The sequence below is a fragment of the Annulohypoxylon maeteangense genome, assembly GCF_022496945.1.
Source record: "Annulohypoxylon maeteangense strain CBS 123835 unplaced genomic scaffold GGS22scaffold_22, whole genome shotgun sequence".
Classification (NCBI taxonomy): Eukaryota; Fungi; Ascomycota; class Sordariomycetes; order Xylariales; family Hypoxylaceae; genus Annulohypoxylon; species Annulohypoxylon maeteangense.
Genome location: NW_025953269.1, coordinates 127,271 through 153,044, shown reverse-complemented (window position 1 = coordinate 153,044; position 25,774 = coordinate 127,271). Strand labels below are relative to the sequence as shown.

At 46.6% G+C, this 25,774-nt stretch overlaps 10 protein-coding genes across 10 annotated transcripts; 7 read left to right on the top strand and 3 right to left on the bottom strand.

Moving 5' to 3' along the window:
• Positions 1-493: 493 nt before the first annotated feature.
• Positions 494-5,276, bottom strand: GGS22DRAFT_77774 (glycosyltransferase family 1 protein). The gene is made up of 5 exons (XM_047968070.1): positions 4,391-5,276; positions 4,207-4,304; positions 3,701-4,138; positions 895-3,633; positions 494-821 (listed from the first exon to the last, which is right to left on the bottom strand). The coding sequence occupies exons 1-5, from the start codon at positions 5,148-5,150 to the stop codon at positions 504-506; spliced, it is 4,353 nt and encodes a 1,450-aa protein (XP_047814722.1). The 5' UTR covers positions 5,151-5,276; the 3' UTR covers positions 494-503.
• Positions 5,277-7,375: 2,099 nt separating this feature from the next.
• GGS22DRAFT_181984 (ribosomal protein L18e/L15P) lies at positions 7,376-8,301 on the bottom strand (the record flags this gene model as incomplete). The annotated part of the gene is made up of 3 exons (XM_047963918.1): positions 7,376-7,594; positions 7,725-7,923; positions 8,270-8,301. 3 exons carry the CDS (start codon positions 8,299-8,301, stop codon positions 7,376-7,378), a joined length of 450 nt encoding a protein of 149 aa, XP_047814721.1.
• A 355-nt stretch (positions 8,302-8,656) lies between these two features.
• On the top strand, positions 8,657-11,939 carry GGS22DRAFT_197219 (DNA repair helicase). The gene is made up of 4 exons (XM_047965951.1): positions 8,657-9,194; positions 9,243-9,698; positions 9,780-10,487; positions 10,537-11,939. The coding sequence occupies exons 1-4, from the start codon at positions 9,045-9,047 to the stop codon at positions 11,869-11,871; spliced, it is 2,649 nt and encodes an 882-aa protein (XP_047814720.1). The 5' UTR covers positions 8,657-9,044; the 3' UTR covers positions 11,872-11,939.
• A 627-nt stretch (positions 11,940-12,566) lies between these two features.
• Positions 12,567-13,790, top strand: GGS22DRAFT_77746 (uncharacterized protein). The gene is made up of 4 exons (XM_047968069.1): positions 12,567-12,726; positions 12,776-13,061; positions 13,181-13,375; positions 13,478-13,790. The coding sequence occupies exons 2-4, from the start codon at positions 12,777-12,779 to the stop codon at positions 13,505-13,507; spliced, it is 510 nt and encodes a 169-aa protein (XP_047814719.1). The 5' UTR covers positions 12,567-12,726; position 12,776; the 3' UTR covers positions 13,508-13,790.
• A 190-nt stretch (positions 13,791-13,980) lies between these two features.
• Positions 13,981-15,412, top strand: GGS22DRAFT_77714 (thymidylate synthase). Its single transcript, XM_047968068.1, has 2 exons — positions 13,981-14,196; positions 14,294-15,412. The coding sequence occupies exons 1-2, from the start codon at positions 14,111-14,113 to the stop codon at positions 15,150-15,152; spliced, it is 945 nt and encodes a 314-aa protein (XP_047814718.1). The 5' UTR covers positions 13,981-14,110; the 3' UTR covers positions 15,153-15,412.
• Positions 15,413-15,671: 259 nt separating this feature from the next.
• Positions 15,672-17,124, top strand: GGS22DRAFT_192719 (uncharacterized protein; the record flags this gene model as incomplete). The annotated part of the gene is made up of 3 exons (XM_047965302.1): positions 15,672-15,962; positions 16,022-17,002; positions 17,092-17,124. The coding sequence occupies 3 exons, from the start codon at positions 15,672-15,674 to the stop codon at positions 17,122-17,124; spliced, it is 1,305 nt and encodes a 434-aa protein (XP_047814717.1).
• An 882-nt stretch (positions 17,125-18,006) lies between these two features.
• GGS22DRAFT_173695 (uncharacterized protein) lies at positions 18,007-19,142 on the top strand. The gene has a single exon (XM_047962968.1). The coding sequence runs from the start codon at positions 18,253-18,255 to the stop codon at positions 18,892-18,894; it is 642 nt and encodes a 213-aa protein (XP_047814716.1). The 5' UTR covers positions 18,007-18,252; the 3' UTR covers positions 18,895-19,142.
• Positions 19,143-21,549, bottom strand: GGS22DRAFT_173692 (gaba permease). Its single transcript, XM_047962967.1, has 4 exons — positions 21,445-21,549; positions 20,967-21,363; positions 20,108-20,783; positions 19,143-20,006 (listed from the first exon to the last, which is right to left on the bottom strand). The coding sequence occupies exons 2-4, from the start codon at positions 21,111-21,113 to the stop codon at positions 19,201-19,203; spliced, it is 1,629 nt and encodes a 542-aa protein (XP_047814715.1). The 5' UTR covers positions 21,114-21,363; positions 21,445-21,549; the 3' UTR covers positions 19,143-19,200.
• A 337-nt stretch (positions 21,550-21,886) lies between these two features.
• GGS22DRAFT_173691 (3-oxoacyl-reductase) lies at positions 21,887-23,129 on the top strand. The gene is made up of 2 exons (XM_047962966.1): positions 21,887-22,498; positions 22,622-23,129. Exons 1-2 carry the CDS (start codon positions 21,998-22,000, stop codon positions 22,877-22,879), a joined length of 759 nt encoding a protein of 252 aa, XP_047814714.1. The 5' UTR covers positions 21,887-21,997; the 3' UTR covers positions 22,880-23,129.
• A 474-nt stretch (positions 23,130-23,603) lies between these two features.
• Positions 23,604-25,001, top strand: GGS22DRAFT_173689 (glycoside hydrolase family 61 protein). Its single transcript, XM_047962965.1, has 7 exons — positions 23,604-23,975; positions 24,065-24,100; positions 24,148-24,251; positions 24,317-24,419; positions 24,479-24,738; positions 24,801-24,845; positions 24,898-25,001. The coding sequence occupies exons 1-7, from the start codon at positions 23,861-23,863 to the stop codon at positions 24,907-24,909; spliced, it is 675 nt and encodes a 224-aa protein (XP_047814713.1). The 5' UTR covers positions 23,604-23,860; the 3' UTR covers positions 24,910-25,001.
• The last annotated feature ends 773 nt before the right edge of the window (positions 25,002-25,774 follow it).

The window sequence follows — 25,774 nt, the reverse complement described above, 5'->3', positions numbered from 1 at the left end:
TCATCGTCGTCATTAGTATCTATTAATAATACTCATACAGTGAGGTTAGAAAAGTCTCTCTAGTCTCTTTCCTGCCTGTCTGCTCTGTCCGTATCCCCGAGTTCGCGGCCACTGATTAATCCTGAGCTCGTGTATTTCTCCTTGGTAGGTCCTTACCTACTTGGTAGGCCTTTGAATAAGATGGAACGAAAAGAGACAGATGAAATAGTACCCATCTAACGCCTGCGCTGCCAATGTAGGGTGAAGCAGTCTATGCACGCGCATGCGCCCCTATCCACTATGCAAGCCTTGCATAATGAAATTCCCATCGTAAACATTAATGAATCGCACACCACTAAAACTCTCTTCCCGTTTCCAGAAATCATTAACCTTCACCCCTTTTCTGCTGTGCCTTTCCTCTCCGCTCTTCGCGTCGGAATCCAGTCGTCGCCGAAAACCCCACTAAGTAAAGTCTTAATTCCGACCCAAAGGCCAAGACACTAGCCGACCGTACAGGAATCTCCCTAAGAACCCGTCGTGGTCGATGAGGTGCTTACGCTCGTTCCCCTACCTCCGGCTAGCCTCGTACCCATCGAAGCCATGCCCGAGACTCCGCCCATATTAGCTTCCAACTGGGAGAGCGCGCTTTTCTTAACGACAAGCTCCGGGTCGACTTCGTCGCCGCCGACGAACGTCCAGCTCTCCTCTTCCGAGTCATCAATCGTGGTTCCGTCGGGGCTGCTAGCTGTAGCTGCATTCTTGCCAGTCTTGGATTTGATCAGACTCTTGGCATATTCGAGGTCTCGGTAAATGCATTGAATTGCTGTATCGACACCATTTTCCTATATATAACATAATTAGACAAAGTACGCACAGACAGGGTAGATAGGGCAGATAGGGACTAAGAAAACCTACCTTTCGAATGGTCTCTCCCAAAACCCGAGCCTTGACGATCATTCGTTCGCTGTGCGTGGTTTCCCATAAGGCTCTCGCGAAGCTGTTGGCACCCCATTTTTTTAAGCAGATGCCGATGCCTAGATCCTCGACCCGACTACCGAAAAAGAACTGGTCGCCGAAAAAGGGGCGGATAATTGTAGGTATACCGGCTCGTAAGCTAGCACCTGTCGTTCCTGAGCCACCGTGGTGGGCGGCAGCATCCATCTGAGCAAATAACCAATCATGTGGTGCGCTCTTTATCTGGAATATCTCGGGTGGGAATTCTTGTTCCTTGACTGCCGCATCCTTGTTACCGATACGGTCGGACCATCCCTTGGATAGCACGCAACGAACATCCGCCTTTAGAACAGCGTCGATGACCTCTTGTGTCATTTTTGCCGGGTCTGGCACTATGATCGAACCAAAACCAACGTAAACCAACTTCTTCTCGTCCTTGCGTGCTTGCTGGATGAAATTCATAAGATCATCAGGCGGTGTCCACTCGGTGCCCTCATCCAAGAACCAGTACCCTGTCACACGAATCCAGTCGCTGTAATCGAGAGGAGGTGCTACGACCGCCGGAGAAAAGTTATAGAGGAAGGGCACCTTGTTTGGCTGTAACTTTTCTAAGTTGGTGTTAGGCAAGCCGAGGATATTATTCCTCCAACGATTGATCTGGTGCGCCGTCGCTTTCCAGAATACGTTGTCGAACATGACGTATGTAACGTAATTGTATGCACCACCCATCTTGTGTTCGGGCATGACGAAGGCGTGTGGATAGGCCCGTGTGCGAGTCCAAGGCATCGTGAAAGCTCGGAAATAAGGGATACCTAACGCCTCTGCGATATGGATGCCGGCCATGGCGCTAGGACTCTCGATCAGGAGATCAGAACCTTTACACGCTTCGTAGGCAGATGCGAGGAGGTCGTCTAACCAACCTCTGAATTTCGAGTTGGCTTCTTTCAAGAAGGCCCAGGTAAATGTACCGTTCTGGATGCATATGCGCATGAGTTCGCTGGGATCGCCCGAGACCGCGGAGAACTCTATACCATGCCCTTCAACCCAATCCTTAAACTCAGCATGTGTAGCTATCCGAACCTTGTGGCCTTCGGCCATTAATCCTTTACATAGTGCGATGTAAGGTTGAACGTCACCTCTTGAGCCAATTGTCAAGCAGGTAACTCTCATCGATTCGGATGGCTTGAAGTTGAGGAATGACGCCTTAGGATCATCGAAAAGAATCGTCGGGGAGGAATCTGTGAGACAAGACGTCTCGTGGGGCATCTTGAGCTCGTGCTCATTGTTATCCTGAAGTCGTGCTTCGTGGAGTGCGTCACGTTCCGCCATCGCTTCATCTGCGTCTTCTTGTTCTTCCTCGTCTAATTTGCCGATTTCTCGAAGATATCGTGTGGTCTCAAGGTTCCGCAGTAGGGTGACAGCACAATCGTCACGTATTTCGGCCTTGTTGAACTCGAAGAATAGTTCCTCGTGACCACGAATAACGACCACCAAGCCTGAATAACCAAATCGGAAACCCTTCTCCTTCTCAGCTGTTTCGATATCTTTTAGAGGGAGAATCAATTTTGTTCGTGTTCCGAGCAATAAGCTGCGGAAACAAAAGTACCGATTGCTTATGTAGACTTTACCGTAGAGGGGTAGGACACGAACGATGTAGCCGTAATAAGTTGCTTGGAGTTTTTCGGTTTCGGGCAGTGCGAAATGTGCACGGAATCGGTCCATATCAACACCGTCGTCGTCGTCGTCCAATTCCCCACCTTCAGGTTTAAGAGCAGGAGTTTCATGATAATGTTTACGCCCTCCTTTCCACATTCCCGATACCTTTTCTACGTATCCCATCGACTCGGTAGCCAGAAGGTTGCTCATATGGCGGCTAGTTTTATTCAAGTAATTAGCAAAAATTCCTGCACGCTGCAATGGGTAAGCGCCCATGTTGGCTATTTTCTGAAGTCCTGGGGAGGTCGAAGATGCTTGATCGAACTTCTCGTCAGATCCGAGATTATTCACATGACCTGTCGTGGCGGCGTGGCGCTTAACATACGGCAAAGACTCATCCGATCTCTCGCGCAAGCGACTTGTCCCAGACGACCTCTCGCGTGGAGAAGTGCGCGAGATCGAGACAGAGCGCCGGATGGTAGGCCTACGAAATACATCGCTACCTCGAAGAATCTGACTGCCAGAAGGATCCTCGTTTGACGATGATGCTAGAGCAGATGTGCTTGGATCCTCTATCGAATGCACGTAAGAGTCAGAAGATTCCATCTTGTCCTGCTGCGTCGCAGTCTCGTTCCTACGGTGTTTACTTAACGACCTGCTGGCACTGAAGCTTCGACGAGGCGACGCATCCCGCGTCAAAGCATCAAGGTCAAGGCTTCGCCGTCCGAATTGGCGAAATGCGTCAAAGCTACCCCGAGGAACGTCACCACTAGCGCGGGGGCTCGCTTCTCGCGGGCTATTAGGTGACATAGGAGCCAACGTCGCCCGTACATTTTCGCGAAGTTTCGGTGATATGATATCGAGCTGAGGAAGACCTTTCGTCCGTTTGACATTTATGGAACTATTCCGAGGTTGCGTCTCCTGTTTTGCTTGTCGGGATGGACTTGACTCTGCAACGCTAGAATCTTGTTTCGATGCATTATCGAATAGAATTTTGAGAACATTAATTGCTTCCTTGCTAAAGCTGAAGAAAGAGAAGAAATACTATTTTAATTAGAATTAGTATGAAGCAGCAACGACACAATGTGGGAAATCTGATAGGGCTCTTTACCTCGTCGATGGCATATGTTTCATCGTTGTCAATAACACGAATCTTGCATGTGTCAGCGAACTCGATCATCTGACTGTCTTCTACATCTATAACGTTCTCGATGGGTAAGGATATCTTGACGCTGTCTCCGTCATTGTGAGATCGGAATATGACTCGTTGTAGACTTTTGACCCATTCCTTGGCACTCGGAGCACTGTCAGCTCTTAGATGGTAAGTCCGGTGATTGGTGACGACGGAGAATGAGAAGTCATCTTTTTCTTTCTCGTCTACGCTTGCCGAGATAGCATAGCTTAGATCGATCTGGCCGTGTGGGAAGTAGAGGTTAGATGGGTCTCTATAGTAGGCCAACACGTCCCCTTTTAGGCGAAACCAATAACGACTATACTTGGGGTTTCTTTTGCCGCTCTTTGACAGGTAACCTGACTTGGCAACCTCATGCTGTATCAATTTTTAGTAAAATTCCCAAATCATTCACTACTCAAGAGAGAAAAAGAAAAAAAACTTACAGCTTTCTTCGGAAGATAGGCATAAAAGCAAATGTGCTTCGCCGTGATATACATGTAACCTTGTAGCAGCACACTTTGCAATAACCAACAAGGATATTCTTGATAGCAAGGTTAGTCACAGTCCGCAACTGAACTCGGCAATAGACAAGGAGAAGGACAAGAGGGACAGGAAAAGGAACAATACCCTCTATCACTTCTTCAGGTTCGTCGAACTCGAATATTTGTTTCAGCTTGCGAGCCAATAAGCTTGGCCCAGCATCATCCGCATCAGCTCTACGATGATCGCCCGACAACCTTTCGAGGTCGAAACTTTGCCTAGACGACATTTCCATCCTCGCCTCTAGCATCCTACTCATCACCGGAGCAAGTCGCCCCCCTTCGGAGTCGGTTTTAGTGGCGTCGATTGTGGGAGAGAGCGGGTCCTCGGCGGTCGGTGAGCTCAAGCCCTCAGTATTCGATCTGCTAGGTTGTGCGCCTGACGATTTCGATTGCTTAAATTTGGATCGCGTTGTGAGTCGCGGTAATTGAGGAAGCGAGCGCAAGAGTTGACCAGATAATCTCCTCCGTTGCTTTTCTCCTTTTTCTCTTTCCGAGGAGCCCTTCTTCAGTACCACGGTTTGCGCAATTTGTTCCCTTTCCTTTCCTTTCCTTAGTATATGATCCCGATCGATATCCTCGTCTTCGTCACTAGATTGTCCTTCAAATCGGTCGTTAAAGTCTACGTTCGAACCAGCTGCGGCAATCAATCCGAATATCGACTGATTCATATTCATGAACATCTGCGGTCCTTGCGTGGGAGGTAAAACGTCTTCGTCCACATCATCACCGTGATCTTTTAAGCGGTCGGGAAGCTCCATAGTTGGCTGATGTTCGTCTTTACGCCTTTTATGAAGCTTCTTACTAACGCGCCGGTGTGCGTTACTCTCTTCGGATGGGGGAGCCATGGCTGGCGGCGAAGTTAGAGTGCCGTATTATTGACTACTAAGTTCGAATACTTTTCGTACTAGCTTCGTCGAATATGCGTGACTCGGCTTAGGCTACACAGGAGAGAGGCGAACGGTAGAGGAATACGGTTATGCAGGCTGTAGGCAGCGTCGCCAAGATTGAAGATTCGAGACAAAGGTTCTGTGGCTCTGCGAGGCGTCAGACTTTTACCAAATCAGCCCTAAGCTCGCCTGTCGATTCAGGCAATGTGATTCAGTGATGGAGATGCATAATCGTGTCAATAGAGTGATGGTAAATTAATAAATTGCTATCAAACGTGAATGTAGATGTAGCAGAGTAACAGAGTAGGTAGGCAGGTAAGCGAGAAAGGAAAGGAAAGGTATGCGGTATGCGGTAGGCAATATGCGGTATCCCGTGTACGGTCAGACGTAAAGTGAGGCAGATAATGGATAGGTACGAAGTAATGATGCTAGATCGGTATTGTACTGAGACCATTAAGACCCTTAACAATCAGTCGGGTCGGTAAACTTCATTGGACAAACTAAGTAGAAGCAAGGACTTATGACTAGATTAAGGATCAGGACTGGGGATCAGTTGATTGGACAAGCTGACAAGTACCAAGGATAGAGGTAGGGAAAGTTGAGAGTTGACTAAGTTGACTTTGAAATGTGCATGTGGATGGAGTCTGAACTGGCAGACTGGACGACGAGACCACTGGACGAATCTTCGGATTGTCTTTCGAGTGTGACATGGCAGCCTGGGACTACAGAACCTTGAACCTAGACCTGGTTAAACTAAACTTTAGCATCACATTGCAGCATTCACAGATGTATACCGCACGTATTTTAGGTGATAGGTACTACAAACGCTACAGCGTGCTACAAGGTCCCGCATTATTTTGCTTATCAGGTTGTATTAAGATATTGATAGGCCAGCTCAGGCTAGCTCGGACCACTAAGTTGAAGCTAGGACCGGGACCGGACAGCTGGGGCTTCCCTATCGATAATTATTTCCGCGATGACGTTGAACTCAGCGCTCTAGAGTCTATTCTCTATCTATCATAAGTACTTCCTAACAGAGTCATAGTTGAGTCGAATGAGAGTTCTAGACTCGGATATGCTAACTCTTCTAACGAACGTTGTTTCTTTTCATTCCCTATCTACCCGACATAATGGCTTTTGGCTGGTTTATTGAAGAGGTACTGGGTCATATCAAAGTTGCTGACCTTCGCTATGCCTTAACGTCTTAGATCACAAGACGAATGATCCCGAGCTCTCATAATCACATGCCAGATCTAAAATGTGATATAAGAATCTAGGAGATTCTCCAACTCAACTCTAAAAAAAGAAGTGACTTGTATTTATGATTAAGAAATGATTTTCAACAAGGCGAAATACCTGCTATCACTTAAGACAGATAATTCATCTTGAAGTCAAGGCATTAGTTTGAACTTTGAATACCATTTATACAACTCTAATTGAGTCCCTTACTATTAGACAATGCGTTGATCATTAATTCCTCGAGTTGCACAATCTGGAAAGCTGACCTCGAGCAGACATATGACCTAATGCTTAAATCGCAATGAGAGTGACATCCGTATCCCGCTCCCGCATCCCGTATCAGTATCCGACAGCATACCTATTGTCCGAGTCGCCTTCCATTAGCAACCTATCCAATGTATCCAGTAGAATGGCTGACATCTTGTTGAATCGAAGTGCGTACCTGATAGTCTTTCCAGTTCTTCCCTACTAGGTACCTAATGTCGCAGCTACTTTATTGCAGTTATTCTTACTCTGGGATCTACACAGTACCAGGTGTAAGGAATATTGTCCGATTACTCCTTAGATCTAATCTTCCAGCCTTGGAAGTTATCACGGAACGAAAAACCCTTGTCTGTTCGCAACGATTTTGTACCTTGCATAACAAGATCATCCAAGATGTCTACATCCGTACCAGGGGTGATATGGTCATCATTCAAAGTCCTTGTCCAACCCCTGAAAATCATAATTAGGTCCCAAATCACAGGGTAGTTTATCGATATGGGTGAAATGCATTTTTTATTCAGCTGAACTCCCATTCGTAGAATCCGATCATGCCATGCGATGCTCGAGAAAACCGAAGACTACCTGTCATAATGTGCAGGCCCTTGAGTTACAACCGTCCTAATCGTTAGGTATCCGTTCCCTTGAACCGCAAATAGAAACCCTTCCGCCAGCGCATTTTCTTACGCGACCAGCTCAACAACACCACCAGCCTCCGTGATCTTCTTCTCCGCCAACTTGCTGACCCATCGTGCTCGGACTACTAGAGGAACTTCGGGGATTCTGCCCTTTCCGAGGACCTTGGAGTAACCCAAGGGGAGGAGGTCGATGACGGGAACGGTGTCTTTCTTCTGGCCGGAGACGTAGGCTTCGCGGGTCTCGGTGGGGACAAGCGACCACAGCTACAAGATATCAGGTTAGCAAAGAAATATGAAACGGCACTATAACATGTAATTCCCAATACGCAGTACCAGACTAAACGCAACATCCGCATCATATGCTGATCGGGGATATGTAGATCAAGTATCGTACCTTGTCTAAGTTGATGATAGGCTTCCAGAAGTGGTTCTGTTGCTTGTGGAAGTATCGCATACCAACCTTACCGAAGTAACCAGGATGGTATTTGTCGATGTTCGTTCGGTGGTGGTGCTGACCACCGGCCATACCACGACCACCGGGATGCTTGCGGTGCTTACCGACACGACCGTTACCGGCCGAGACGTGGCCACGGCTATTGAGTTGTTAGCATCATTCTTCCAAGATAGCGCACGTGGTAAATTATTAAAATCGAGTGTAAGTTGAGTGTAGGTTAAGTGTCGTCCGATTTGTCGCGCCAGATGTCATGAAAAGTGCCATAATAACCCTCTCGTTCTCGTGTCGCCCAATTGATTGGGATTCCTTTATAACAATTATTCGAACCATCATTATTTTTCGGTTGTTGTTGTGTCTAATTCCTTCTCTTCGTGATGCGACAAACCTTCGCACAAATTATAGCATGACATGGAAAATGGCGATTCGACGCGACATCGATTGGAGCGACAAAATGGCGAAAATAAATTCGATAGGGAATAACATACTGCTTTCTGGTCTTCGTTAATCTGGTAGGCATTTTGTCGGATTGAGTGGCTTGATGTGAAGTATTAAAACTGCCTACTCAAGGAGGGTTGCGGAAAAAGGTAGGGTGGGTTTTGAGTTGTATTGAAGTTTGTGAAATTCTCTTCGTTTAATTTTCGGAGTAGGGTTTGGTGTTGTGGAGTAAAGCCACTAGACAATTTTCAGCGACCTTGAAATAATCCATTAGCCACATGACTCAGCAATTTGCTTACAAGCCACAGTTAGGAAACGGATACCCCCACACCACCCGATCCACTTTGGTCTCAACCTTGAACCTTCAATTTCTACTGCGTTAGACCTCTGTATGAAATGCACCAATTAGAATCAATCAGATTACCTCTTCTGGTTGACTAGAAATACGGTCTACAAATATACCACCAAGGACGAAAGGACGAGAATAGAATTGCCAAAGTGAAAGTATCTCGGAAATCATATTTGATCCTTCCCTTTTCGGCATAACTATCCGCCAAAATACCTATCTGGAGCCCTAGATCAAGTATTCTTCCGCTCATGATGAACAATATATCGGCCATCCGGATGCCAATGTTGTTGTGGGGTCCACATCGTAGGTGTATGGAATTCGAGGTTGTCTCCAGTTGTTGATTATCTTCACATCTTCAGACCAGGATTTCAACCTCATAGATTTCCAACGGTCTTCGTATATCTATCAATAGTATCTAGGACCTAGGTACACGTGGACTTACCAAAAAACTCCACACTTACCTAGTAGTTGTCAATATGGATGAGATTACAGATGGAGTTGGGAAGATTGACTTCCATCACCCCTATACACCTTATGATGTCCAAGAGGAGTTTATGAGCACCGTTTATGAAGTTCTCGAACAGGGAGAAGGACAAGTTGGGATTCTCGAAAGTCCAACCGGCACAGTAGGTCGATGCTTGGCTCCAACTAAAATTATATGCTAATAAACCCAGGGGAAATCCCTATCTCTTATATGTGCTGCTCTGACCTGGCTGCGTAACCATAAGAGATCGAAATTTGAGAGTTCCATTGCAGAGGCAGCTAAAGAGTTTAAAGACGAACCTGATTGGATCATTAATCAGATGTTAAAGAGGAAACGAGGAGAGATGCTCAAGCAATGGGAAGAGAGAGAAGCCCGTTTAAAGAAAATCCGAGCTAAGGAGAAACAGTTAGAAGAACGAGGAGCTAAACGAAGAAGGCTAGAAGATGGCGGCATCAGAAAGAGTGATAAGGCTACCGATGACGAAGATGAATGGCTGTTAGATGAAGGTCAGGACGATGATGCATCTCAAGGTAACGATAATTCATCGGGTTACAGCAAAGAGACGAGGGCTCTCATGGGAAAATTAGGCATGGGAACCCTCCAGGCGAAAGAAGAGGAAGATGACATAGGGGGAAACGAGGTTAAGGTACATATACTCACTACATCCACCATATCACTATGCTCAAAACACCCCCGGTACTTCCGCTAATCATACCTACTTACTTAGATCTATTATACGTCGAGGACACATTCACAATTGACTCAATTCATTTCAGAGTTGCGTAGACCAACGTTTCCAGCATCTCTTCCAGGTTCTCTCAAAGGTGACGATCACGACTCAGAATCCGAAGATATTAAACATCTTCCGTTATCTTCCCGCCAACGTCTATGTATCAACCCGTCGGTATCACGACTTAGTTCTCTTGCTGCTATCAATGATCGCTGTAGTGAACTTCAACAGTCGAAATCGAAAGATCGATGTCAGTTCGTACCCAACGCAGATAACCTAAACCTCACGCATCAGTTCCGAGACAACGCCCTTGCTACTCTTCCAGACATCGAAGACCTTTTCGAACTCGGAAAGAAGCTTCACGTCTGTCCATATTATGCCTCGAGGACTGCGGTACCTGGTGCGGAGATAATTACGCTTCCTTACCCGCTGCTCTTGCAAAAGACCGCTAGAGATGCCCTCGGAATAAAACTCGAGGGCAATGTAGTTATCATCGACGAAGCCCACAATATTATGGACGCGGTGGCAAACGTATACGCTTCCGAAGTCAGCCTTAGCGAGCTGAAACGAGCGCGGCAGATGCTTGGAGTATACGTGAAAAAGTTTGGAAAGAAACTTAAGGGCGAGAATCGGGTTATGGTAGGACAAGTTGCTAGAGTTGTAGACGGCCTCAGAGATTGGCTAGAAAATGCCTTGGCACTGAAAGTAAGACGAAATCCTGTCATTTCTAGAAGTTCATGCTAACGTATGTCAGAACGAACAAGGGATAGTTGATCCTAATAGCCTTCTAAGATCTAAAGGTATCGACCAGATCAATATGTACAAACTCATTCAGTACATACAAGACTCCAAGCTAGCATACAAGATCGAAGGTTACGTTGTGCAAGCCGAATCTCAGGGTACCGAAAATAATTCGGTTAAAGTCTCCTCGACGCCTGTATTACATACTCTCCTTTCGTTTCTGGTCTCCTTAAACAACCTAAGTTCGGAAGGCCGGATCTTCTACCATAAGGTTTCGCAGAGTGATGTAAAGTTATCATACCTCCTCCTATCACCTACCCATGCATTCTCGTCTGTCGCCTCGAGCGCGCGAGCTGTGATTCTTGCCGGAGGTACCATGTCACCTTTCGAGGACTATACGGCTCACCTTTTCCCGGACTTGGCAAAAGCCAAGATCACAACTCTTAGCTGTGGTCACGTAATCCCAACCTCGAACCTCTGCGTCTGGACGTTGGCCTCCTCGGGGCCGAAGCAAGACGCCAGGAGTACGGAGTTCGAATTCAGTTTCCAGAAGCGTAGCGATAAGTCGATGATTCGCGACCTAGGAATCGCTATTCTTAACATCTGCACCGCCGTCCCCGATGGTGTCGTCGTCTTCTTCCCAAGCTACGGATACCTCGACGAGGTAGTGGCTACGTGGAATGAGACTAGCGCCGGACAGACACAATCCCTCTGGGACAAATTACAAACTAAAAAAGCCGCATTCCGTGAGACTAAGGGCGGTTCTAGCGACGAAGTTCTAGAGCAATACACGCACGCCATCCTTGGCGACGGCTACGAAGCCGAGTCGAATACTAAAAAACGCCACCCAGCCTCGGGCAGGAGCGGGGCGCTACTACTAAGCGTGGTTGGCGGGAAAATGAGCGAGGGTATCAACTTTTCCGACCGCCTGGGTCGCTGCGTCGTTGTTATCGGCCTGCCTTACCCTAATATCCACTCCCCGGACTGGAAAGCCCGGATCGAGTACATCGAGTCGACGACGCTCGCACGATTAAAAGCTATAAGCAAGAACCCGTCAGTACCAAGAACTGAAGATATTGCGGCCTCCAAACAGGCCGCTCGGGACTTCTACGAGAACGCGTGTATGCGTGCGGTAAACCAGAGCATCGGACGCGCAATCCGGCACCGTAATGATTATGCCGCCATAATCTTGGTCGATAGGCGATTTGGTACAGATCGCATAAAAGGAAAACTGCCTGGTTGGATCCGGGGAGGATTGGTTGAGGGGAGCGAACGTGCAGGCTTAGGTCAGATGATGGGGAAGCTTACCGGCTTTTTTAGGGGTAAGAAGAATGAGATTTTGGCCTAGGTTCATAGGTTAGCCACTATCACGGTACTTTAGGTCACCAAATCGAGTAAGGTGTGAATGGATGAGGCAGCTCTAGAATTATACCTATATAGAGCTATAACTCAGATATCAGCTTTCACGTCTATTCGTGACGTCGTTCGCTGGTTTGATCCTACCCTGGTACCTGTCAAAATTGCACGAAGTAAGAAGAGCTGTTGTTCTGTACCCCCATAACGTGTTTGTGGTAACTGAGGCTCATCTATGACATGGATAGGTACCTAGGTAGGAAGTAATAATTTTAGGTAAGCTTCCGACGTTCTGACTTCTGGCTTATTCCGTACCTAGTTACCTACTACCTACCCAGTTACCATTTGTTGTTTACATTTCATATAAGAGCTTCATGGAGCTTCATAATTACATACCCACCATGTCGGGAAACCGAGAATTAATTGAGCAAATATACCTCCTCTTTTTGGATTATAACTTACATATGCCTCCCTGCTTCCACTGAGCTTGTTCAGTGGTGCTGGTTTAAGTGCTGTTATAGGACCCATGCCGAGCTAAAGAAGATCAGCCATCTCGTGTTACCCGATGGCGTTCTTACTTCCTTGGCAATGTTAGTGATGATGCCCGTAGAGCTCACACCATCACACCTGCATCTAACAACTACGATCCTTATCAGCTTATACTTGGTTAGTTTATGGAGGTGAACGATCATAATTCACGCAATTTCGAGGAGACGGGGAGCTGCACTAGCGGCGCCCTCAACGGTGGAGACAGTAGCCGATATAAATGAGACAAATGAGACATCCGCCAAAGAAAGTCCGGCGATCTATTATATAAAGATGCTTTGTTACCTCGATCTAGGTCAATATTGTAGGTTGTAGATCAGATATTTGTCGTACTTTCCGCTGAAGATGTTCAGAATGTGTTCCATTACGGTGCTCGCCATCCTCTTAGCCCCTCTAGGGGTCTTTGCCTCTTCCGACTCCCCTAACCCTCCAAGCGGTACCATGGCTTTGCCTTCTGTCGAACCGCCAAACATGGTACACGATGCTGTAGAAACCATTGCCACGCCACAACCATGCGCATTCATAAACCCACTACCCAGCGAGGAAGAGACTCGGACGCGATTCGACCAGTTCGCCAACGCTTTCATGGTAAAGCACAACCTCACGGAAGCGTTCGAATACGTATCCTCAATATACATAGTACGTATGCCCATGAATCACAGACGGTGTATATGCTGTGGAAGGAGAAAGAGCAGAAACAGAAAGCTCTTTGTCGAGAATTAGCAGACATGCTGACCTCTCTAACTTGTCACCTACAGAATCACTCCCCCCTTTCACCGGGTGACGGTCCTGATATCGCTCTATCTACCTTGTCCACGTTTTGGGACCACATACAGATCACACCCCTCCATCAAAAATTCGAAGGAAACATGGGATGGATCAATTATAATGCCATGCCTAAGGGTGTAATCACAGACCGGTTCAGATGGGAGGCAGGCTGTATTGTTGAACACGTAAGTGTATACCTAACCCTTGCTCCCCTCACCCTCCCTCATATTCGTCTGAAACGTCGAGGTTTTCTTGAAGATCGAAAGCAAGTACTGATATCTTATTAGTGGGATGAAGACCAGTTCCCTAATAAATGAGCTATATATGAGATGAGATAGTCTTATTGGCGGTGATCGATAGATAGTGGCTTGGTGACTCGGGCGGTGATTTGACGATTGATGCGGTATAGATCTGATCCTTTTGTCTTAACTTGTTAAGCTGGAGCAGATTAGGTACTGTAGGTGCTTGCGTATCACAATTTGATTGGCGCCGTAAGGGGTGGCTAGATGTGCGTCATCTTACTTGATGTCTTAGACCAGTATGTGTTCATGTTATATTAGCTTGGATGTGAGTAACCATACAGATGTACGTAAACCTTGCAATATATCGATTATATAATCCGTTTCTGAGTGGGGGCGCAAATCACATAATCCGACCACCGAACTGGAGCTAATGCAACTCATCCATCCCGTACATCCGTCCTCCGGCACCGAATGCGACCCCGCGGTTTATCGATAACATGCCACCCTAAGTGCCCGGTACAAAACTATTGTACCTCTTAAACAAGACGCGTTTCTTGTCGCGTCGCTAATTAACATTATTTCCTTCAAGTTTGCGCCGTCTACAACCTCTGTGCTTTAGTCAAGTCATTTCACACTTTAAATACCCAATTAGACGTAAAAAGAAACCTACTTGACAAAATGGGATCCTTGGCACAACATGAGGAACACCAATACCTCGAACTTGTACGGGAAATCCTAGATCAAGGAGAGCGCCGACCGGATCGGTAAGTTGAAGCAGTAAATTTATTGTCCAAAGACAATAAGAATAATTACTAGGTATATACACGAGACTAGACACTAACTTAAACCTTTAAATTACAGAACAGGCACTGGCACATACTCCATATTCGCCCCTCGTCCCCTTAAATTCAGTCTCAACGACAACGGCAAACCAATTCTCCCCCTGCTCACAACTAAACGCGTCTTTCTCCGCGCCGTGATCGCCGAACTCTTATGGTTCATCGAGGGCAACACATCTTCCGCCTCTCTAAGCGCGCAGGATGTCAAGATCTGGGATGGCAACGGGTCGCGCGAATTCCTAGATAACCTAGGTTTAACCCAGCGCGAGGTCGGTGATCTAGGACCAGTATACGGCTTCCAATGGCGTCATTTCGGCGCCGAATACGTTGATGCCAAGACCGATTATACCGGTCAAGGATACGACCAACTTGCCGATGTTATCCATAAGTTAAAGAATAACCCGTATGACCGTCGCATGATCCTATCGGCGTGGAACCCGGCGGACTTAAAGAAGATGGTACTACCGCCGTGCCACATGTTTGCGCAATTCTACGTATCCTTCCCGAGACAAAGCCGAGATAATGTCGATGAGGATAAGGAGAAGTCGAAGGGACATCTTCACTGCCAACTATACCAACGATCTTGCGATATGGGTCTTGGTGTCCCTTTCAATATCGCGAGCTACGCGCTACTAACGCATATGCTCGCACATGTTTGCGACTTAGTCCCTGGCAGCTTAACACATGTTATGGGCGATGCTCACGTATACGTCGACCACGTCGATGCTTTGAAGGTCCAACTAGAGCGAGAACCACGACCATTCCCCGAACTGAAGCTATCACCTGAAAATGGAAGCTCCATCGATGGGTGGAAGGTAGAAGATATTTCTGTGCTTAATTACGAACCTCATAAGACGATCCCGATGAAGATGTCTGTCTAATACGGAGAGCGATTGCTGGAGTTTATTAGACATTGGCCACATTGTTAAAAGTCGAATAGAAGCAGAGTCTGGGTGTCTAGACAAGTAGTCGGAACCAAGACGCGGCATGATAATGATTATGTTGTTTAGGTGAGGCAGGATGGGTTGGACTACCTACTGGATTCAGCCGAGCGTTAAAAATTACTATGCATGGCGGTTGAGAGTAGAGGCATAGGGAATACTCTTATTAGAAAGGGTATGCCAACCAGACATGTATCACATGCCTGAAGGTCGTCGGTTTGAACTTACCCCTGAATATATCCACTTTCATATGCGCTTTCGACTGGGCGTTCAAATAAAGTTAAGGTAGCTTCTACCTGATATCTTTCCAATCTCGGCCACCGCGACTCTAGCAGGCACCTACCCAGGTGGCCGGCTCGGCACTTACCTAGTAAAGTCCTCCGCCTTGAAAACATCACTTCTTCCTAATTCTAGTCAACCAATCATTCCAAGTTAACATCTAATCATCATAATATAACCATGACAGCAATCAGCCCATCAATATGCGACTTAGCAGAGGTAGCCATAAGCCAACCGCCAGATTTTCAAACCAGATACCTCGACCCGGTAGAGCACCTAGACTTTACCGATGAAGAATGTCGTCACCATCTATTATTCGAGCACTACAGATTTCCTAACCTGAGGACCATATCGTTGGCTTTTTCAGGCTACAACAACGACTTTACCTTGGTGCCGTATCTCCAACCTAAGTTGGAAAGGTTGCATTTTTATGGCGGTCCGATCACAGATGCAACTCTTGCGAGGTTACTGGTTTGTGATATACGATACCCTAATCAGACGGCACTAACATACATGTCAACTGACCATAGACCTGTTGCCCGGTACTCAGAGAACTGATAATCGAGAACCCTCTATACACCTGTTGTTCATCAGAAGGCTTTCGTATGTATCTCGATGGTGTAAGATCTTTGAGCAGTCTAGAACTGCGATGTGGCAAGGGTGATGCTGCTATCGCCAACGTTTTCCTATCTCTTGCCCAGTCATCCATTCTAAGAACTCTCGACTTCCGCATCACAATAGATGTAGAACTTATGAGCAGAGCCCTCGAGGACCGGAGACGATTATCAAATCCCAACCCATCGTTATTTGCAGATCTCAAAAAGCTCGTCTGCGTAGCAACTTACCCAGCGATAACGATGCTACTCCCTCATTTGACCAAACTCACCTACCTCGAAGTCAGCATCAAAGGTAAAGAGGCGCTGGACTTGTTTTCGCAACTCTGCAGATTTCGATTGCAACTGCGCGTTCTAAAGATAGAGTATCTATGCTCGTATCCCGTTATGATCAACCCGGCGATGATGCTCGAGTTCGTACAAAAACGATGTTGGGATATAGAGGAACTAGTGGTGTCCGGTAAAGAAGCCTGCGGAACGGGATTTTCCAGACCCGTATTCAAGTTATTAGAAAGGGCGGGCTCATTAAGGCACCTGCGGCTATCGTTGAAATGCGATTTGACGGAGGTCACGCTGCTAGTTGCCGCCAAATATGCTGGGAAAAGATTAGTTGAACTTGACATACACGGGACGTTCGATTCCGATCGGCTAACTAAGTTGTTCGCGGACATGGGATTTTCGTTCGGCAAGCAGTTCAGATTTCTCAGTATTGGAACGATATCGATTCCACGTTTCGAAAATGACATTGAGGAGCTACGACCGAAGGCAGAGGCATTCGCTCATCTCCTGAAAACAATATTTCCCATGTTGGAGGACTTCAATGTTTCAGATTCGAACGACTTCAGTAAAATGGTCGAGAGTGAGTTGATGGAAATGCTTGAGGATGCAAGATCGATAGTAAGAGGTATTTCAGTCCGTGATTTTTCACGTATGAAAGCATATATTCTTTATAGATGATCGCTGATCCGGAATTCTTTACATCGTAGTATCAGAAGATCCAGATGGACCCAGCATCGTAATAGGACCGAAATGAATTGCTACGCCCGTGACGTCAGCAAAGTACGTTGTTGATCACCGATATGTCCGAGGTTGTGGATTTATGCAAGCCTCTATCTAGAGGTGGCGTGGAAACATCAGAACCCTCGAGAATTCGAAGCCGTCTTGTCAAGCTAGACCGGCGGACCGGCCAGAAAAAACATTTCGCAAAGATGTAACTTAATCTATTGCGTCGATTCCGTCATTCTGTCGTCTTTTCGAAGGGTAGTCGTAGAGAAGGAACACGATCCCTGGTATGGCATCTTCCGGGAGTGATAGCTTCGGTATCCGAGTTGTCGGAATTTCTAGAACGGAGCTGAATAGGTTGATCAGAAAAACCCTCGGATATTTCACCTCGATTCGTCGCCGAGACTTCCGGGCGCATAACGCATTAAAATCCTGTTCCAGTGGAAGATATTCGTTCCATTCGTTATAAACAACGGTAAGACATCCCCTTAAAAAGACCACCAATTATATACTAGACAACGATATCCGAAGCTTTTCATCGACGGAGAAACTCAAACTCTCAGATGCCTCACGCAGCTCACGTCAGCAAAGCTGGATTCCTTAGTTAATCACTTACCTAATACAACCTCGAAGCACAATGCGAGATCGCTAATCTATCCATACAGAGTTTCTATCTCGACCCCAGGATGTTTGTTTCGTGCTTATCGAGTTTAGGAAGGTGTCGATCTCGCATAGCCTTACAGCCTTATTAGGAAGTCAGCTCTTAGGCATCATATGCGGGATGGATTGCGACGGTGCCGGCTCGTCAGTTATCCCGCAGGATGTACTGGCGCGTATGTGATAGCTCAGAAGTGTGGGAGCTGGTAGTATCAGTGGTACGACATGTATTGATAGTTTGGTAGAAAGAAGAAGGGTATTACAAACGCGATATCACGACGGACTATCTCGGTATGCATGGGAGTAGTATTTAATGATAAGCTTCAGCCCTCTTTCGTAACTTTGAAATTCTTCTCATCATCACCATCACCATCACTATCATTACTACCAATACCAAACACCAATACTAACACCAACACCACGTCACTCACATCTCAACACAACAAACTACTATCTCAACCACCACAAACAAATCAAACCCATCCACCATGGCCCCCGTAACCGAATTCGTCTTCTCAACCCTCAAACCCACCTCCTCCCCCGAATCCATCAACCCCATCTTCGCAACCCTGAAATCCCAACCAGGCAACCAAGCCGTCCGCTCCTCACCCACCACCGAAGACCCCTCGCAGATCCGCCTCCTCATCGACTGGGACGCCATCTCCTCGCACTTCGCCTTCCGCGCCACAGACGGCTACAAAGCCTACCTCTCCTCTCTAGCTCCGCACGCCACCGCCCCGTCTAAGATCCTTCACGCGGAGCTCACGCCCTTCCCTCCTGTCGTCCTGGATAAGAGTCCCGTGACGGAGGTTCTCCTCGTGTATTTCTCGCCTGACGCGGATGAAGTCGCGACTTTGGCTTTGGCGAAGGTTCTTGCGGAGAAGTTGACTGCGGCGGACATTGCTGGGACGACTGGGTTAAGCGCTGTGGGATGGTCCGTGGAGAAGGACGTGGTGTTTAAGGGGGAGAAGACGCGTGCGTTGGTTGTGCTGTTGGGATGGGAGAGCGTGCAGGCGCATGAGACGGCCAGGGATACGGATGCGTTCAAGGTTGCTATTACTGAGTTCCATGATGCGGCGAAGGGGCTTAAGGGGTTTGAGATTGAACATATTAGTGCTAAGGCTTTGTGAGCGGGATATGTTTGGGTTGGACTTTGATAGGACGATGTAGATGGGATGATGGTGATGGAGGTTTGGGTTTGGAGATAGACTGGAATGATTGATGAATAGACCTTCTTTGGCTCGCGAGTATCTTGATTTGATCGGCTTGAATTTGTTTTATGACGATAGTGTAATGAAAACTTGGTTCACATATAGCATCGAAAGCGAGAGAAGAGTAGGTAGTCGCCCAATTTGATCTCGGATATTCGGACTATCTACACGAAAACGACAGATCTTGTTTCTATTCATCTAAAATTCAATATACAAAAATATCAATTATTCTGCAGCCTTCTGTTCAGCTGCTTCTTTCGTACTTACTTCCTTTCCTGATTCTTCGTCTAAAGATTGACCTCTAACAACGCCTACACCATGATCGGCCAAATCCGTCTTCAAAACCGGAGGACCGGAGAAGTGCTTGCGACCCCAAATGAAATACCATGCAAGACTGATGGTTGCGAAACCAGCAAACACCACACTCGCATAATTCATGGTGGAAGCATCAAGTCCGGTAAGATTGGTCGGCATGCAGAATAGGAATACTGCAAGGACAATCCATAGGAGAGTCGTAATGTTAATAACGAAACCAAAACGACCGAGGGAATACGAAGCATGTTCTAATTGTTTTCGACCTCGAACAACTGAGACTAAAATCGGTAGACCGTATGATGTCGAAAGACAGATCGTGGCGACTCCAGTGAAGCTGCTGAATGCTGCTGATGAGCCAAAGTAGATTAGACCTAGCAGACAATCTACAATTGCCGATAGAGTAAGGGCCCAGAGCGGGATGTCAAATCGTTTGTCGACTTTGCTCCATAGGCCAGAACCAGGAATTGCGCCGTCGCGTGCGAATGCGTAGGTGCATCGGCTCGAGGCAGTTAGGGCACCAACACCAGCGAATAACCAGATACCCAAAATCAGGAATAGTAATCCAAAACCTCCTCCGGCGCTGCCGGTTGCTGTCTTGAATATGAGACCAACTGGCTGTCCATTTGCGACTGAGAGAAGAGTTTGTACGTCCGGTAGTACAAAAAGGATGGGGATTAAATAGACCAAGCCAGTGATGCCAGCCGCCACAACAGACACTGTAATACCTTAGGTCAGTGACTCGCAACTAAAAACTATGGAACTATGGAGGAAGGCTGCTGTATTTTTCTTTTTGGTTTCGGGAAGGAGGAATACTCACAAACGATGGCCTTAGGCACCTCCCGCTCAGGCGTCTGTACCTCCTCGCACATGGCTGCAACCATGCCGTATCCCGTAAGCACGTACGCGGGCTGTAGTAACCCGACGAAAAATGACCAGCCAAGCGGCCACCCCGAAGCAGAGGCGTCGTAGTGCGCGAACACGAATTCGCCGCTTCGTTTACTCGGCGACATTACCAACAAAACAACCAAGAAAATGATAATCGATGCACCAGTCCAATATATGCAAACGGTGTTGATGAGATCCAGGTATTTTGAACCAAAAATGTTAATCAAATAACAGAGGAGCATAACGGCCCAGAACATGAGGATGGTTTGCCACGCATTGGCTACGAAGTCTTCGTTCCACAGCGAAATGGCGCTGAGAATCAATTGAGCGCCACCAAAGTTGATAGACAGCGTAACCGTCCAGTTTCCAACTAGAGTCAGCCAGCCAGTGATCCAACTAGCGATAGGAGCCCAGCGAGGTGTCGATAATAAGGCAGCCCAATAATATACACCACCAGCTGTAGGATAGACAGAACAGATTTCGGCTAGCGAAGCGGCGATAGCAGTCGACAGGAGAGAAAGTAGAACCCAACCCCAAATGATGGTGACCGATTGACCATTAGAGAGCGAGATATAAAATGTCGTGCTGAGACCATAAGGAACGGCCATCTACCAATTGTTAGTATTGTGTCCCTGAGATGCATCTTGATTCTCCAGTCGATTCTCGATCTTATCATTGTTTAATGAGTCACAAGTGAAAATTTGAATTGGAGGCGAAGATATCACATACTATGAACAAATTAGTTTTCAAAAACTACCAAAAATCGATGATATTCTCTTTTCATACGTACCAATTGCAAAGGATAAACCAAGTACTGAAAGCATACTCAAGCTTCGCGGCAGCTCAGCTTTGTAACCCATCTTGGCGAGCGCATCGTCAGCCGCTGTCACTTCACCCGACTTGCGCCGGGTGACGCTCGTAACGGATTCCCTTCCCATCGTCGTTGATTTGGCGATCGATTGTGAAAGTTGTTAGAAATCGAAATCAGCGACACGGGTGAGAAGGAAGCGACAATACATATGTACAGGTATCTACTTCTACTTTGGCAGGTCCTCACGCGACTTCCCCGGTCAGGGCGCTGATAACATCAAGTTTCTTATCTCTGAGTCGATCCTTCGGTGAGTACATTCGTACTACTTTAATACTTACAAATCCCCAGATATACACTGCGTAACTGGAAGGGATATCCTAGTTCAAGTTATCAGCGGTCCATTCTTCATAGTTGATCGTTTCATTATTCTCTGCTAGTCTCGAAATAGTGTAGCTCACGGCTTCGTTTCCTGGTATATCTTAGCTGGTAATTTCTGCTTATCTCGAATGTACGTGTACATAGCGTAGCATCGTCGATGATGTACTATGGGGTTAGATAAGTAAGTAGGTAATTTCATTACAACATCAAGCTTATTTATTACAACATGCCTAATTGGTTCGTTAGGTAAACTACTAAGATCATTTATACATAAACTAAACATAACGCGACTATTTTTATTACAATTATCATTCTAATTATTTTAATTATCCCAATTACTTCAAGGTGTAAGAGCCACATAATCTCGAGACTACTACTACTGGTAACTACTCCGAATAATGAGGGGATCTCCAATAAAAACCCCGTGTAACCCGAGGTTGATGATGCCCGGATCGGCCTCCCCAATTAGTACCCCGCACGCTATACGCCTCCTTTAGCGATCGCTATAATGAGATCAATGGCTTTACGACCAAAACCATTCTTCTAAAATGCTCTGACGTCAGTCACTAGTCTCCACCGGGTACGGTTTATGCACTAGAGCACCAGCGAGAAACAAGTCAGAAGCCTACAACAATGTCTCCTAAACCCCGCCTAGATGGAAAGGTCGCTATCGTGACAGGAGGCGCGTCGGGTTTCGGTCGCGGCATCGTAGCCAAATTCGCGGAAGAAGGTGCAAAAGTCATCATTGCCGATCTCTCGGAAGAAGCTGGACAAGCAGCGGCTCAAGAGTTATCGTGCAAATTCGCGAAAGCGGATGTGACTAAACGAGAAGATTGGGAACATCTTCTTAAGGAAGCTTTGGATACTTACGGTCAGCTTGATATCGTGGTGAACAATGCCGGCGCCACGTACGTCAATAAGCCTACCGAAGATGTGACCGAGAAGGATTTCGACCTCGTCATGAATGTCAATGTCAAGTCGATCTACATCTCAACCAACGTTCTTCTACCTTATTTCTTAGAGAAGAAAAGGCCTGGTAGTTTTATTCAAGTGGCTTCTACCGCAGGTGTTCGACCACGTCCGAGACTTACTTGGTATAATGCCTCCAAAGCTGCTGTTATCAATGCCACAAAGGTATGCGATTCTCCAGGGCTATGTGTCCTTCTTTCGTTGGGGCCTATGGTTTAATCGAGTTGGAAATGTCTAAGAGCATGCGCAATGTCGCGAAGGTAAATGCTAACCGCATCCTTACGATAGACAATGGCTGTCGAATATGGACCCCAAAAGATTCGGTTCAACGCAGTCTCTCCAGTAGTGGGAAGCACGGGAATGACGCATCTTTTTATCGGAAAACCAGACACAGCCGAGAATCGCAAGGCTTTCGAATCTGTAATACCTCTAGGGCGAGGCTCTACGCCAGAGGATGTCGCCAACGCTTGCTGTTACTTGGCTAGTGAGGAGGCCGTCTTCATCACGGGAATCAATATCGAAGTTGATGGGGGGAGGTGTGTCTAGGGAATTTCTCTTATGAAGTTAACGATCTCGATACCAACTAGGTTATCAATGATGGTTTGCGCGAATATAAACGATCTTTCGGTCCGAAGATATGACGAGATTAATTCCGTGATGACGTTCTCAGCTAAGTTTCTTGTCGGTGGTGATGACTTGGTGTCTAGTTCATATATTCTCACGAGATAACGAAAATAGAATCATCTCTTGGTATCATGAAAAGTCTTTGGCATTAGTCCATTCTTCCCATTCTGTCCATTGTTGCCCTCTTTCTATTCCATACATTCTGGAGATACCTGGCTTATTTCTCAAATACTTAGGTAGTCCAGAACAGATGTCACGTCCACATTTGGTCGCGACGCGTAACTGTCCGTCTCCAAAGCTCTCCTATTCTAGTTTCGTCCGCAGTGTTTGCCCTGGTTTTCGGCGCGGCGCTTATTATATTAAAATTCCCAGCGAGGTGGGATGCGGTAGTTGGCATTTCTTGGTATATGAAAAGATGTTGCATTGACCTGCCGAATGGGTGTTATTTTTAAACGTCCTTCCGGTATTACCATTTTCGGACAGCTCACGGCCTCCTTTTCCCCACAACCTCCCCACGAAAACCCACGATGTCCATCCCGGCCGTCCGTAGCGTACCGATAACTTCCTTGTTTCCCTATTCAGGGAACCTAGTTCGTCGTGGCTAGGATCGCCGACGATGGAACGACGGTCCGCATGCGCTTTCTATGAAACCCCAAGTCCAAGACAGCTGTTCAGGTGGTGGAGCGCACGGAAGCAAGGTGATAATCCTTGGTTCTGTGCGAAATATTATCAAAAACAACGATGTGACTCTATGCGCATCATGGTACCCTTGGGCCGGTATTGAGTAATATATATAGAGAGCCTCCTCGCCTTGGCGATGCTGTGAAACGTTCTGTTCATTGTGTCGTCACTTCAATTGCTGAATACTATACTCGGAGGCTTGAATATCACTTATTGCCCATCATGAGGAACTTCATCAACGTTGCTGTTGCTGCTCTCGCAGCCAATGGTGCTTCAGCCCATTATATCTTCCAGCAACTCTCTCTTGATGCTACCAAATATGGGCCATTCGAGTACAGTGAGTCCAAGTCATGATTAAACCACATCACTATGTGATATTGGGAGGGCGATGGGTAATAAGTGCTAATTCAATCTCAACCTCAACAGTTCGACAGAACAGCAACTACAACTCTCCAGTTACGGGTAAGTTTCTCACGATGCTTCTTATTGATCTTCACTAACCAGCGTAGATTTGAAGTCGAATGACCTGAGGTGCAATGTCGGCGCAGAGGGAGCTAGCACGAAGACGGTAGATGTGAAGGCCGGCGAGCAATTCACTTTTACTCTCGATACTGTATGTGACCCATATGCTCTTTACAAGTACATCATTTAATCTGTCATCACTAACTTATTGATTAGCCGGTGTATCACCAAGGCCCAATCTCCCTTTACATGTCGAAGGCCCCAGGTGCTGCGTCGGAATACGATGGCAGCGGTGAATGGTTCAAAATCAAGGACTTTGGTAAATTGCCCTCACCGGATTGCCTTCCAAATGCCTCGGTTGCTAACTCAAAATCACAGCCCCTGATTTCTCAAGCGGACAAGCAGTATGGGATATGTCCGGCTCCTACACATACACCATCCCCAGCTGCATCGAGGATGGCGAGTACCTCCTAAGAGTCCAGTCTCTGGCCATCCACAACCCTTGGCCGTCGGGAATCCCTCAGTTCTACATCTCCTGTGCACAGGTCAAGGTCTCGGGTGGAAGCGGTAGCTACAACCCCGCGACTGTCTTAATCCCTGGCGCATTCAAGGACACCGACCCGGGATACACTGTTAACGTGAGTTTCGATTGCTTATGCTTACAATCTGATGAGCTTGATTGATACTAATTGTTTGCTAGATCTACTCCAATTTCAACAGCTACACTGTTCCTGGCCCCGCCCCCGTAAGCTTTGCTGTGACAAACTTGAAAGTAACAATGAACTAACTCCTTCTAGTTGACCTGCTAAATCATGTTCATGCTATTTGGGATCGATTTTAGGACTGTGGGATGAGTTGAGAATGAGTTAGATTGGGGTTGCATGAGATTACGACAAGGCCCGTCTCAAAGCCTGTTCTTGTAGTAATGCTTTTTAGAATAGGATAGAAATCATTAAGCATACATGTCGCCGATTAGAATTTACCATACTTCAGTGACATCTGTATCATTCATCGTTGATTTTGTTATAGGGGTGAACATGCTCGTGAGACCCAAAAAAGGGGGGGGTTATGTCAATCTCAAAAAGGATGAGATTTATAGCAATACAACAACTACAATCAGGTCTTGTGAGATATATGCCAACATAAAGATATTTATTCCGTTCAAATAAGAATGAGAATGTGATGCTGCTGCTCCATGAGTGTAATGTCTTCATACAAGTTTTTTATGAAGTCATATCTCCTCCTTGTCTAACTAAAATCCCCGTAAACCTTTCAACTTCCAGGTCTTAACATGCTATGTAAGTGTAGCTAGGCCGTCAACATCCCTCTATGATAGACTTACAAGCTAGGTCGTGTAGGTAGCCTTGAGATGATACTAGGTAGTTACTTAGTAGGTACTAGTTAAGGTACATCATTTCGGATTTGTCATCCAGAAAGGAGACCTATAAATCGGCTTACCAGAATTCAAAGTCTGGAAAAGAGAAATATGCATATTGAGGGAGATTCAAGCACCTAAACTTGGTCATCTAGCGCTAGTGTACACAAAAGTTCTTCAGGGGATAGTGAGAAATCTCTAGAGATATGACAGTACTCTTTCATAGACAGCTTGGAGGTTCATGAAGGTCCCACTCCTGTTTTTCGACTTTCATCTTAGCTTCCGGGCAACCATCACAA

Coding starts and splice junctions, on each gene's coding strand:
- GGS22DRAFT_77774 (XM_047968070.1), bottom strand. CDS start 5,150: ATGGCTCCCCCATCCGAAGAGAGTAACGCACACCGGCGCGTTAGTAAG. Junction 4,305..4,390: donor ACCTGAAGAAGTGATAGAGG/GTATTGTTCCTT, acceptor CTTGCTATCAAG/AATATCCTTGTTGGTTATTG. Junction 3,634..3,700: donor AAACATATGCCATCGACGAG/GTAAAGAGCCCT, acceptor TAATTAAAATAG/TATTTCTTCTCTTTCTTCAG.
- GGS22DRAFT_197219 (XM_047965951.1), top strand. CDS start 9,045: ATGGATGAGATTACAGATGGAGTTGGGAAGATTGACTTCCATCACCCC. Junction 9,699..9,779: donor TAGGGGGAAACGAGGTTAAG/GTACATATACTC, acceptor CTACTTACTTAG/ATCTATTATACGTCGAGGAC. Junction 10,488..10,536: donor AAAATGCCTTGGCACTGAAA/GTAAGACGAAAT, acceptor AACGTATGTCAG/AACGAACAAGGGATAGTTGA.
- GGS22DRAFT_77746 (XM_047968069.1), top strand. CDS start 12,777: ATGTGTTCCATTACGGTGCTCGCCATCCTCTTAGCCCCTCTAGGGGTC. Junction 13,062..13,180: donor ACGTATCCTCAATATACATA/GTACGTATGCCC, acceptor TGTCACCTACAG/AATCACTCCCCCCTTTCACC. Junction 13,376..13,477: donor CAGGCTGTATTGTTGAACAC/GTAAGTGTATAC, acceptor ATATCTTATTAG/TGGGATGAAGACCAGTTCCC.
- GGS22DRAFT_77714 (XM_047968068.1), top strand. CDS start 14,111: ATGGGATCCTTGGCACAACATGAGGAACACCAATACCTCGAACTTGTA. Junction 14,197..14,293: donor GGAGAGCGCCGACCGGATCG/GTAAGTTGAAGC, acceptor TTTAAATTACAG/AACAGGCACTGGCACATACT.
- GGS22DRAFT_173695 (XM_047962968.1), top strand. CDS start 18,253: ATGGCCCCCGTAACCGAATTCGTCTTCTCAACCCTCAAACCCACCTCC.
- GGS22DRAFT_173692 (XM_047962967.1), bottom strand. CDS start 21,113: ATGGGAAGGGAATCCGTTACGAGCGTCACCCGGCGCAAGTCGGGTGAA. Junction 20,784..20,966: donor TTGGTTTATCCTTTGCAATT/GGTACGTATGAA, acceptor AACAATTGGTAG/ATGGCCGTTCCTTATGGTCT. Junction 20,007..20,107: donor GGTGCCTAAGGCCATCGTTT/GTGAGTATTCCT, acceptor AAGGTATTACAG/TGTCTGTTGTGGCGGCTGGC.
- GGS22DRAFT_173691 (XM_047962966.1), top strand. CDS start 21,998: ATGTCTCCTAAACCCCGCCTAGATGGAAAGGTCGCTATCGTGACAGGA. Junction 22,499..22,621: donor CTGTTATCAATGCCACAAAG/GTATGCGATTCT, acceptor TCCTTACGATAG/ACAATGGCTGTCGAATATGG.
- GGS22DRAFT_173689 (XM_047962965.1), top strand. CDS start 23,861: ATGAGGAACTTCATCAACGTTGCTGTTGCTGCTCTCGCAGCCAATGGT. Junction 24,101..24,147: donor CTACAACTCTCCAGTTACGG/GTAAGTTTCTCA, acceptor TAACCAGCGTAG/ATTTGAAGTCGAATGACCTG. Junction 24,252..24,316: donor TCACTTTTACTCTCGATACT/GTATGTGACCCA, acceptor CTTATTGATTAG/CCGGTGTATCACCAAGGCCC.